Source organism: Papio anubis, chromosome 9 (genome assembly GCF_008728515.1).
Source record: "Papio anubis isolate 15944 chromosome 9, Panubis1.0, whole genome shotgun sequence".
NCBI lineage: Eukaryota > Metazoa > Chordata > Mammalia > Primates > Cercopithecidae > Papio > Papio anubis.
In genome coordinates, this window is record NC_044984.1 from 89,505,108 (window position 1) to 89,517,946 (window position 12,839).

General features: G+C 40.5%; 1 protein-coding gene across 5 annotated transcripts in view; it reads right to left on the bottom strand.

The window, feature by feature from the left end:
• NR2C1 (nuclear receptor subfamily 2 group C member 1) overlaps window positions 1-12,839 on the bottom strand; it is a 51,330-nt gene that overhangs the window by 36,508 nt on the left and 1,983 nt on the right. For all 5 annotated transcript variants that reach the window (XM_021922789.2, XM_021922786.2, XM_021922788.2 and 2 more), the window contains exons 2-4: window positions 8,594-8,667; window positions 3,860-4,090; window positions 555-636 (exon numbers count right to left, since the gene is read on the bottom strand). In XM_021922789.2, the coding sequence (XP_021778481.1) occupies window positions 555-636; window positions 3,860-4,090; window positions 8,594-8,647 (367 nt within the window). In that variant the 5' untranslated portion in view covers window positions 8,648-8,667. The remainder of the gene's footprint in view (window positions 1-554; window positions 637-3,859; window positions 4,091-8,593; window positions 8,668-12,839) is intronic.

The window sequence follows — 12,839 nt, forward strand, 5'->3', positions numbered from 1 at the left end:
AAAAGTGAAATATGCATTTTATTTCATTACAAATCAAATTAAAACTGCACTGAAGTAAAAAAAAAAATAAGTGAATAAAGAGCTTTGGAACCAGGCACGGTGGCTCACTCCTGTAATTCCAGCACTTTTGAGAGGCCAAGGAGGGGAGGGTGGATCACCTGAGGTCAGGAGTTTGAGACGAGCCTGGCCAACATGGTGAAACCCCATCTCTAACAAAAATACAAAAATTAGCCGTGTGTGCTGGCACACACCTGTAGCCCCAGCTACTTGGGAGGCCGAGGCAGGAGAATTGCTTGAATCCAGGAGGCAGAGGCTGCAGTGAGCTGAGATCACGCCACTGCATTCCAGCCAGAGCAACAGTGAGACTCTATCACAAAAAAAGAACTTCGGGAAAAAATTAGTTAAATTTTATAGGCTACAAATATTAACCATAAAAGTGACATACTTTAAGTAGAAGAAACATGGTAGTGTGGTAGTTATTTCAACAACACGACACATATAGGAGGTTATTTTTTTTTCTTTTTTTATTTTCAGGAGGTTATTCTTAGTGTTACCTGATGCTTTGTCTCCACACACTACGCAAAGATCAAAAACCTTATTTGGTCCCTGGTCTGGAGAAGAATTATCTGTTAGGAGCTAAAAAAACAAAACAAAACAAAACAAAAACCTGTTGTTACTCAGTAGCACTCATTCTATTAAAAAAATTAAAGAACATTCAGTTGGTCTTGCTTTGTTGCTTTCTTTTTCACAAGTTATTTTTAAACTTTGTACTCTATGAAGAGCTCAGAACCTTTCCATGTGGAATGACGTGACAAAAATAAGCTTGTAATAGCATAAAGAGATAACTCTGAACCTTTTAAATAGAAAAGGGGCTATAAATAAATTTCCTTGAGGTAATTATAATCATGCAGATGTGGTTGCTATACAAAAGTATGGACTTAAAAAGCTCATCACTAGGCACAGCTAATAAGATACTGGCAAAGGAAACTAGTTTCTTCTTTAAAAAACAAAAAAAGGCCGGGTGTGGTGGCTCACACCTGTAATCCCAGCACTTTGGGAGGCTGAGGCAGGCAGACCACCTGAGGTCAGGAGTTCAAGACCAGCCTGGCCAATGTGGTGAAACCCTGTCTCTACTAAAAATACAAAAAATTGGCCGGGCACGGTGGCTCAAGCCTGTAATCCCAGCACTTTGGGAGGCCGAGACGGGCGGATCACGAGGTCAGGAGATGGAGACCATCCTGGCTAACGCGGTGAAACCCCGTCTCTACTAAAAAAAAAATAGCCGGGCGAGGTGGCAGGCGCCTGTAGTCCCAGCTACTCAGGAGGCTGAGGCAGGAGAATGGCGTAAACCCGGGGGGCGGAGCTTGCAGTGAGCTGAGATCCAGCCACTGCACCCCGCCCCGGGGGACAGGGAAAGACCCAATCTAAAAAAAAAAAAAAACAAAAAAAACAAAAAATTAGCCAAGTGTGGTGGTGTGTGCCTGTTAATCTCAGCTACTTGGGAGGCTGAGGCAGGAGAATCACTTGAACCCTGGAGGCAGAGGTTGCAGTGAGCCGAGACTATACCACTGCACTTTGGCCTAGGAGACAGAGCGAGACTCCGTCTAAAGAAAAAAAAAAAAAAAAGGAAACTAGTTTCTTCCTTTAGGTTTATCTTTCAACTTTTTCATCATTTTCTTTCAATCTTGAAATGTGAACAAATAAATTCAATTAAAAAAATGGTATGGCATTTGAACTCCTTCAGGAATACTTCTGATTTTACCAACTTTGAATGGTTCTTAAAATGACTGCCCCTTACTATGTAATATATAGCATCATTTCTTCTTATATCACCACAAAAATCAGTCTTCAATAAGTACTTAAACAAAACAAAAACTTCTGGTACCAGATGTCCTATAAAAGCATCTATGGCAAGTATTACTCTTTTCTTTAATAGCCTACCTGTTACAAATGCTGCTGATCTTTTATCTATTATTCCTAAGTCTGGAAGGAGATATTAAGAGATGAAGGGATTTGCCCACGTTCCTGAGAAAAACATCAGACCAAGTCCAATAGTGGGGCATCCTACAATATACCTGGCCAGTACTCCTCACACAACTGTCAAGGTCATCAAAAACAAGGAAAGTCTGAGAAACTGTCCTAGCCAAGAGAAGCCTAAGGAGACATGTCAACTCAATGCAGGAAGGTATCCTGGATGGGATCCTGGGACAAAAAAAAGCCATTAGGCAAAAACTAAGGAAAATCTAAACACCTATAAACTTAGTTAACATTGTATCAGTATTGCTCATTAATTGTAATATATCATGAATGAGGCCGGGCGCGGTGGCTCAAGCCTGTAATCCCAGCACTTTGGGAGGCCGAGACGGGCGGATCACGAGGTCAGGAGATCAAGACCATCCTGGCTAACACTGTGAAACGCCGTCTCTACTAAAAAATACAAAAAACTAGCCGGGCGAGGTGGCGGGCGCCTGTAGTCCCAGCTACTCGGGAGGCTGAGGCAGGAGAATGGCGTAAACTCGGGCGGCGGAGCTTGCAGTGAGCTGAGATCCGGCCACTGCACTCCAGCTTGGGCGACAGAGCGAGACTCCGTCTCAAAAAAAAAAAAAAAAAAAAAAAAAATATATCATGAATGTAAAATGTTAATAATAGGGGAAACTGTGTGTATTTATGGGGGAGTAATATGAGAACTCTGTTCTATATGCTCAGTTTTTCTGAAAATCTAAAACTATTCTAAAAAATCAAGTCTACAGGGTGTCAGGATAGCCGAGTGGTCTAAGGCGCCAGACTCAAAAAATCAAGTCTACTACTTTAAGAAAGAGAAATTAAGGTACGTATAATGTTATACTTTTTTTGTGACTTCTGTCTTGTTGATAAAATAACTTCTTATAAATCTGTGACTGTATCCACTTTCTACCTTTATTTCCAAAACTAATACAAATATCATTGGATGAACAGATGATATCAGGATATATAGGCAAAATTTCATGTTTTATGAATTCAGTTTGTCAATCAAAGAGGAATTTTCTTTCGTTGAGTTTTTCATCATAAAAGATGGAACCCAATTTTAAGTAGACCCCCTTCAAAAAGTTTCTGAAGGCAACTTCAGAGTACATTATATTTGTATTCGATCATAACAGCCAGCAGTGAAACCATCGACGTAACCCCACAGGCATGTGGTGTATAAAAGTTTTTGAGTTTTTGAAGAATAATGTGTAGTTTTCTATTCTAGCAAAAACTAAAATGATGTAATGTTAATATATACTACTTCATTTCAGAGTAAAGCAGGAGACCATGACTACACTGCTTGCTATTTCATGAAGATGTGCAAGACAACAAAGGAGGCACAATGCTGATGCCAGCAGCTATAGTCCAAACTTCTTGATTTGGCAGCTTCCTATTTGTAGCACAGGCAGCTTGGTTCTGGAAAATACAGCTACAAAAGCTGCTCCTGAGTTGACAATTTCCTAATTATGCAGAAGTACTAGGTCTCTTAGAAGCCAGTTTTGCAGCATGCTCCAATAGTCATTCTTGAAAACCTGGCCTAGAACTGTTTCTTCAACCTTCCTAACAATTCTGCAAGCTCTCTATATCCTTTATTAAAGGCTGTCCCATCGTCCTGGCTACAATAGCCAGAGTGGATCTTACTGTACACAACAAATAATCCCCCAAAATATATGGCTGTGAGGAAAGTACAGTAGCTCATAGGAGAGAGCTATCACTGTAGATACTGTGTTGCACATAATTTTATGCATTTTTTTCCTACTGAATATATGTAGATCTAAAGTCTTCATGGCAGGGCTTATGATTAAAAAAACTTTTTATCTATATAAGAGGAAAAGACACTTCTATAGTTATTTACCTGCAGGTGTTGTGCAGACAGATCAGGAGTGGTAAAAAATAACTGGTTGACACCTGCTGCATCTGGAGTTGTAAGGAAAACTTTTCCTGGAGTGGAATCTTGCCTGGCCAGAATGACTTTGCTTGGAGTAGAGCCATCATGATTTGTCAGAATGAACTGCTTGCCTTGGGTATTGTGATCAAGTGCTGTCACAATCTGGATCTTCTGCCCAGTTTGCTGCTCTGTAACAATCTAACAAAATCATGAAAAATAATCAATTAAACTCAATCATTTATTTTTCTTTAATGACACAATTATCTTCTTACAAAAACACATCATTTCATATATATTCAATATAACACACACGTACCTTTTAAAATACCAATTCTATTGCCACAAAATTCTATCCTACAGAAATAAACAAATGTGCAAACAAATGTACAATAGTAAGAACATTTTGACTTCACTATTTTGATTCCCTCCTTCCCCTTCCCTCCCATGTTCCATTTAGACAAACATATATTGGGTGATTTATATTAGCTGTTCTGCATACTGGGATGTAGCAGTGAATAAAACAAAACTTTTGCCTTCATGAAGCTTTTATTTTAGTGGGGAAAGACAGATAATAAATAAGCAAATAATAATATTGTCAGGGGGTACTAAGTGCTATGAAGAAAAACAAGGTAAGGTGAGACAGTAACAGAATGAGGGCAACGAGAGAAGTTCACTCTAAGGAGGTGTCATTTTTGCACAGTCCTGAGTGAAGAAACAGACCAAGGGTTACGACTACCTAGGGGAAGAACATTCCAGGTAGAGGAAACAGAGCATATAAGTAGGTCCCAGGGAGGGAGGGTGTTTGACACATGTGAGGCACAAGGCACAGTGATAGAGATATATGATGAGTAAGAAAGAAGGGAAGACAGGGATTACACTAGAATATGGGATCTGAGTGACAGCTGGGACTTAGAGGGCTTTATAGGCCAAACGAAAGTCTAGATTTCCTACTGTGTGAAATAGAGAGCCACCAGAGGGTTTGGAGCAGAGGAGTGACAGGATTTTACTTTTTAAAAAGGAATCAGACAGGCACAGTGACATGCATCTATAATCCCAGCTACTTGGGAGGCTGAGGCAGGAGGATCACTTGAGACCAGGAGTTCGAGACCAGACTGGGCAACACTGTGAGACCCTGTCTCAAAAAAAAAAAAAAAGTATAAAAAAAGTATTCTAAATTTAGTGTGAAGAACAGACTGCAAATGTTCAAGTGCAGGCCGGGTGCAGTGGCTCACGCCCATAATCAGCACCTTGGGAGGCTGAGGCAGGTGGATCCCTTGAGGTCAGGCGTTCAAGCCCAGCCTGGCCAACATGACGACAGCCTGTCTCTACTAAAATATAAAAATTAGCTGGGCATGGTGATGGGCGCCTGTAATCCCAGCAACTGGGGAGGCTGAGACAGGAGAATCACTTGAACCTTGGAGGCAGAAGTTGCAGTAAGCTGGGATTACATCACTATGCTCCAGCCTGGGAGACAGAGCAGGACTCTGCCTCAAAAAAAAAAAAAGGACTGGACACAGTGGCTCATGCCTGTAATCCCAGCACTTTGGGAGGCCGAGACAGGCAGCTCATGAGGTCAGGCGATTGAGACCATCCTAGCTAACACAGTGAAATCCCGTCTCTACTAAAAATACAATAAATTAGCTGGGCATGGTGGCATGTGCCTGTAACTCCAGCTATTCGGGAAGCTGAGGCAGGAGAATCACTTGAACCGGGGAGGAGGAGGTTGCAATGAGCCGAGAGCGCACCACTGCACCCCAGCCTGGGTGACAGAGCAAGAGTCTGTCTCAAAAAAAAAAGTTCAGAAGTAAAATTAAGGGAGATCAGAAAGGACACTATTGCAGATACCATCAATATGTGGTTATGACATATGGGCAGAAATACTGGCCAGGAACAGGGTAGTAGCCAAGCTGGGGGTGAAAAACAATTAAATTGGGATTTATTTATTTTAAGAAGAGAAAAGTAACAAAATATGCTGATGGACTGAAGTGGAATATGAAGAAAGAAGAGTCAAGGACGATTATAAAATTTTGGCTTGAGCAACTGGGAGGACAGAACTGCCATCTGCCATCTGGGGGGAGGAAAAAGTTCATGAATATACAGAACTATTTCAGCATTCAGAGTTTCTGTTATTCAGCAAATATATTACAGAGTAAACATCATCAAGCCAATTAAATTCCTTGATTCAATTTTAAAATGGCAAAGTTGGTTTGTTTCTAATTTTCCAAAATTCCAATCCTGTTCCTTCTGTACCAAACTTTTTCTATTTTTATTTTCCTGAAATTATTTCAGTATTCTTTTCTATGCAAAATTTAAAACAAAGTTCTGATTCACTAATCAGTTTCTACCTAAAGCAAGTTGTATTGGATAAAAGACTAATAGTTCATACTGATTTCTTAGAGAAGAGCATTTAGCGCATTCATGGTCCAACTGCTCTTGGGTTGAAACATTCTGCTTAAATGAGTAAAAGGACATTACTGCAGCATAATAATTATAATAACTGAATATTTAGGCAATCCAAAGAGCCTTCAATAGAGAAGAGTAGTAAATAATGGAAACAGTTCTTAGGTTTCAGGACCACTTTATAGGCTAAAATATTACTGAGGGTTCCGAAGAGGTTTTTTTTTTGAGACGGAGTTCCACTCTTGTCGCCCAGGCTAGAGTGCAGTGGTGCCATCTCGGCTCGCTGCAACCTGGGTTCAAGCGATTCTCCTGCCTCAGCCTCCCAAGTAGCTGGGACTACAGGCACCGGCCACCCCACCTGGCTAATTTTTTGTATTTTAGTAGGGATGGGGTTTTCTGCATGTGAGTTAGAAATTCAAAGAGAGATTTTAAAAATAGTTGATTCATTTAAAAATTAACAACCCATTAAATGTTAACATAATTTTTTAAAATTTATTTTTAATTTTCATGGGTACATGAGATGTTTTGATACAGGCAGGCAATACGTAAGAACTGCATGGAAAAATAGGCCATCCATCCCCTCAAGCATTTATCCTGTATGTTACAATCAATCAATTATACTCTTTTAGTTATTTTTAAATGTATAATTAAATTATTATTGGCTGGGCGCAGGGGCTCAAGCCTATAATTCCAGTACTTTGGGAGGCTGAGGCGGGCGGATCACGAGGTCAGGAGCTCGAGACCAGCCTGACCAACATGCTGAAACCCCGTCTCTACTAGAAATACAAAATTTAGCCAGGCTTGGTGGCAAGCGCCTGTAATCCCAGCGACTTGGGAGGCTGAGGCAGGAGAATCGATTGAACCAGGGAGGCGGAGAATTGCAGTGAGCCGAGACAGCGCCACTGCACTTCAGCTTGGACAACAGAGCGAGACTCCGTCTCAAAAAATAAAAAAAAAAAATTATTGACTATAGTCTGTCTGTTGTGCTATCACAGACTAGGTCTAATTCATTCATCCTATTTTTTTTGGTACCCTTTATAACCTATTTCTTAATGACTAAAAACTTTATTTTCCAAACAAACAAAAATGTAGTGGAGAGAATGGCTTTGTTTTACATTCCTACATATTGCTTTAATAAAGTCTGGTTTAACAGAAGTTGGAATCTCGTATCTGTTTCTTCATTTAATCTGTTGGACTATGTTGTTTTGGTTATAACGAGGCTGGGCACAGTACCTCACACCTGTAATCCCAGCACTTTGGAAGGCCAAGGCGAGTGGACTGCTCCTGGTCAGGAGTTCCAGACCAGGCTGGACAACTTGGCAAAACTCTGTTGCTATAAAATATACAAAACATTAGCCAGGTACGTAAGCACGGAAAATGGTCACAAAAAATCAGCCGGAAATATATTTCTTCACCATATATATGGTAAAGAAAATTCAGTTTCATATTTATTGGTTGAAAAGGGGAAGGATATTTTAATACCCTTTTCAAACTGTGAAAGTTGTTCTTTGATACTATATCAACTCAACAAGTGGCAGTTTTTCAAAGGTTAGCTGCAAGGTAGAGTCATAAACTATATTAAAATCTGTTGGTCTATCCTGCAATTTAAATGGATCCTTCACTCATGCATAATTTTGTAACATTATACACTGGTCATCTGGAAAGCAATGATTCAGTGAGTTATGTACACCTTATAAATGTTGACAAATTATATCGTACAGTATAATCACGTCACACAGTCTGTAGAAAATTCCACTGTATACCTGGGAGAGAACAATACCGAAATGGCAAATAACATTTCGGTATTATAAAAAAATGGCCTTCACCTGGTTGATTCTCTGAAAGTGTCCCCAGATAATACTTTGAGAACTTCCAAATTATCTGGTATCTATTACTAAGTATTAGGAGGTAACCATTTTAAAAAATGAAGATGTCAGTATTGACACTGAACTCCTTCTGATCCCACCAAAACTGGTCTCAGATTGTACCCTCTAAAAAGCATTCCCTCCAAAAGCATTCCTACTCACTCTACAGCTCTTTAATTTCCTTCCTTCCTTCCCTTCATTCCTTTCAATTGTTTTTCTTCTGTGCTCCCATTGCACCTGATACAATGACCTGTCACAGAACTTACCACATTCTACTATGAATTGTCTGATTATTCAACTATCTCTCAGTAGCTTGAAAAGCTATCTTAAGTTAGGGAATATCTTTTATTTCTGGAACTCCAGAACCTGGTATATGCATTTAGTATGAATTATAAAAGTTTGGTGGGTCAGTGCATCAACTGTAAACTAGACATACCTCTCCCATCTGTTGTTCAATAATTTGATGTGCAATTTCTTCTATGGTTGCCATGATCTAACTGCCAAGATGTCCTGCCAAAAATAAAAAGATGCTTTATAATTAAATTCACAAAAACACTTTTATTAAATAATTTATAAATAAAACTATATGATATTTAAGATTTGCTTCAAAATAATCTAGTTGAAGTGGGAGGGTTGGCTTTTTCTGAAGTCTCTTTTCCGTTCATGGTTGCCTTTTCCATGTCTTTTTTTTTTCTTTTTTAAAAACAAGGCCTCACTCTATCACCCAGGCTGGAGTGTAGTGGTACCATCACAGCTCACTGCAGTCTTAACCTCCTGGGCTCAAGTGATCCTCCCACCTCAGCCTCCTGAGGAGCTGGAACTACTGGTATACACCACCACACCTGGCTAATTTTTTATTTTTTGTACAGATGGGATCTCACTGTGTTGCCCAGGCTGGCCTCAAACTCCTGGGCTCAATCTTCCTGTCTCGGCCTCCCAAGTGTTGGAATTGAATTGGCATGAGCGACCACGCCCAGCCCTCCATGTATCTTTTTTTTTTTTGGAGATGGAGTCTCGCTCTGTCACCCAGGTTGGAGTGCAGTGGCACGATCTTGGCTCACTGCAAGCTCCACTTCCTGGGTTCATGCCATTCTCCTGCCTCAGCCTCCCGAGTAGCTGGAACTACAGGCACCTGCCACCACACTGGCTAATTTTTTTGTATTTTTAGTAGAGACAGGGTTTCGCTGTGTTAGCCAGGATGGTCTTGATCTCCTGACCTCGTGATCCACCTGCCTTGGCCTCCCAAAGTGCTGGGATTACAGGCGTGAACCACTGCACCCAGCCCCAGCCCTCCATGTATCTTTAGATGTTTATACAGTCTTCCCTCTGAGTGCCTGTGTCATAATCTCTTCATAGAAAGACATCTGTTATTTTGGATTACGGCATACTCTAATGAACTAATTTTAACTCAATTATCTCTTTTAAGGTCTTATTTCCAAATATACTCAATTCTGCGGTACTGGTGGTTAGGATATCAACACAGGAATTTGGGATTCATGTGATTTTGTGGGAGAACTGAATTCAGCCCATAACACTCAGGCATAAACCTAGCAAGAAACATGCAAGATCTAGGTAGGCAAATAAAACTTTCAAATGCTGCCTAAAAGACAAGAAAATCTACACTTGGGCCAGCCCCAGTGGCTCACATCTGTACTCCCAGCACTATGGGAGGCCAAGATGGGCTGATCACCTGAGATCAGGAGTTCAAGACCAGCCTGGCCAACATGGTGAAATGCCATCTCTACTAAAAATACAGAATTAGCCAGGCGTGGTGGCACATGCCTGTAATCCCAGGTACTCGGGAGGCTGAAGCAGAATTGCTTGAACCTGGGAGGCGGAGGTTGCAGTGAGCCAAGATCACGCCATTGCACTCCAGCTTGGGTCACAAGAGTGAAATTCTGTCTCATAAAAAAAAAAAGAAAAAAAAAAAATTAGCCAGGCATGGTGGTGGGTGCCCGTAATCCTAGTTACTTGAGAAGCTGAGGCAGAAGAATCCCTTGAACTTGGAAGGCGGAGGGTGTAGTGAGCCAAGATCGCGCCACTACACTCCAGCCTGGGTGACAGAGTGAGACTCCGTCTCAAAAGAGAAAAAAAGAAAAAGAAAAACTACACCTTAAAGGACACATAAGAAAGAAAACGGTTCCAATAACTACCTCCAAGGAAAGAAACTGTAAGTTTGGGAACAGGAATGGGAGGCTTATTTTTCACTGAATAAGTGTTTGGTGCTTTTAAATTTTGCTTAAATACAAGTATTACCACAAAAATTAAAGTAATAAAAAGTAAGAAATCTTTTCCAGAAATCCTAAAATCAACACCAGTGCATTGGTGCATTAGACTCAAAGAAGTCACTTCATAATGAAAACTTAGGAAGATAAACTATTTGTTTATCTGAATGAATTCCAGGGACTCACTAGATTAACAGTCATGTACTGCATGATGTTTTAATCAATGAATGAGACTGCATATAAAATAGCGGTACCACAAGATTACACCCGTAACACTATTTTTACTGTACCTCTTCTATGTTTAGATTTTTTACTTCCACAAATACTACTGTGTTAAAACTGCCTGCAGTATTCACTAAATTAACATGCTGTGTGGGTTTGCAAACTAAGAGCAACAGGCTATACTGTATAGCCCAGGTGTATGGTAAGTTATATCACTTAGTTTTGTGTAAGTATGCTCTATGATGTTCATTCATGATAAAATCACTTAGGGATGCATTTCTCAGAACACATCCCCATCACATATAACTATATATTTTCCAAGACTAAATTTAACTCCGAAGATAAGGCAACACACACATTCCTTTTTTTCCCCAAAATTTTGTGACTGGATGACTGAATGATTTTAAACATTTATTAATCCATCCATCCATCCATCCATGCATCCATGCATCTATGTATGCATCTATGCATCCAACCATCCATCCATCCATCCTTCCTTCATGGATGCCACTGAAGGAAGATTCTCAATCTTATAAAAAAGATCAACTTTCCCTTTCCCTAACTACACCTTTCAGTTGAGTTCCAGGATCTATGTCTGACACTGGGATAGGATAATAAAGATGATCTCTACCCTGAAGAGATGAGAAAGAAGATAAGCAATGGTATAAGTTAAGGCTGCTCTGATAGCAGTGTCTGTTTTCTTCCCATTCTTCCCAGCTTCAAATAGGATCCAGCCTGATAAACCGGCCTTGAGCAGCCAATACAAAAGTAAAATTTCCAAGTTTTTTTTTTTTTTTTTTGAGACAGAACCTTGCTCTGTCACCCAGGCTGGAGTGCAGTGGTGCAATCTCAGCTCACTGCAACCTCTGCCTCCCAGGTTCAAGCAATTCTCCTGCCTCAGCCTCCCGAGTAACTGGGGTTACAGGCATGCATTACCATGCCCAGCTACTTTTTGTATTTTTTTGTAAAGAAAGAGTTTCACCACGTTGGCCAGGCTGGTCTCGAACTCTTGACCTCAAGTGATCCGCCCACCTCAGTCTCCCGAAGTGTTGGGATTACAGGTATGAGGCACTGTACCCAGCCAACACACACATTCTTTATATACTGTTAGTAAAAGGTTAGACTGTTTTAACCTTCCTAGAAGTCATTTGCCAATGTATACCAAGAGCCTTAAAAATGTTCATATTCACGGGCTCAAAAATTTATTCGATTTTCTTCCATTCAACAAATACTTGTTGAATGCTTACTATGGGCCTGGCATTCACAGAACGACTTACAGAACTAAATGACATCCTTATTCTTCAACTTCAGACCATCAGTGCTGCTTTAATGGCAAAGGAACAAAGTTTTAATCCCTTCCCTTGGTATTCATTCAATATTTATTATGCTTTCACAAGGTGTCTGGCACTGTGAACACAAGGGAGGGTTCTTTTATAATCCGACTTCCCCCATTCTCATTTCCTGTCACTCTCAAGAGGGGGCCTCTTCAGGTCAAACTATCATGTGCTTTATTCCCCAACATATTCCTACTTTCTCCCTCATTTAAATCCCACCTGACCTTTAAGATTTGGTTCAAGCCAGGGCTCCTGCCTGTAATCCCAGCACTTTAGGAGGCCAAGGCATGTGGATCACCTGAGGTCAAGAGTTCAAGACCAGCCCGGCCAACATGGTGAAACCCCATCTCTACCAAAAATACAAGAATTTAGCCGGGTGTGGTGGATGGTGCCTGTGGTAACAGCTACATGGGAGGCTGAGGCAAGAGAATCGCTTGAATCTAGGAGGCGGAGGTTGCAGTCAGCCGAGATCGTACCATTGCACTCCAGCTTGGGAAACAAGAGCAAAACTCCGTCTGGGGAAAAAAAAAAAACTTGGTTCATAGTTTTTCACCTAGTCTTTCTTCAAGGGTCTAGCATTTATTGTGTAGACTAAGGTTGTTAACTAGGATTCAGAAATAGATTTCTGTTAACTCCTAATACTGTATGTAAATTTTATCTAAAGGTACATTTTTCTAGAGACAGTTCATAAAAGACTTTAAGAGGCTGCAGATGGTCTTGTGACTGAAAAAAGGCAACGAATTATATTTATCCTATTATTTATTGTATGCTGTTTTGTTTTTATTCCCCAAGAGTAGAGATTATACACTGTGTGGCAGACACCCAGATGGTAGATACTTTGGGGATGTTTGCTCCCTCAAAATCCTTCCTTAGGATGCAGTGCCTGTAATTCCAGCTACTC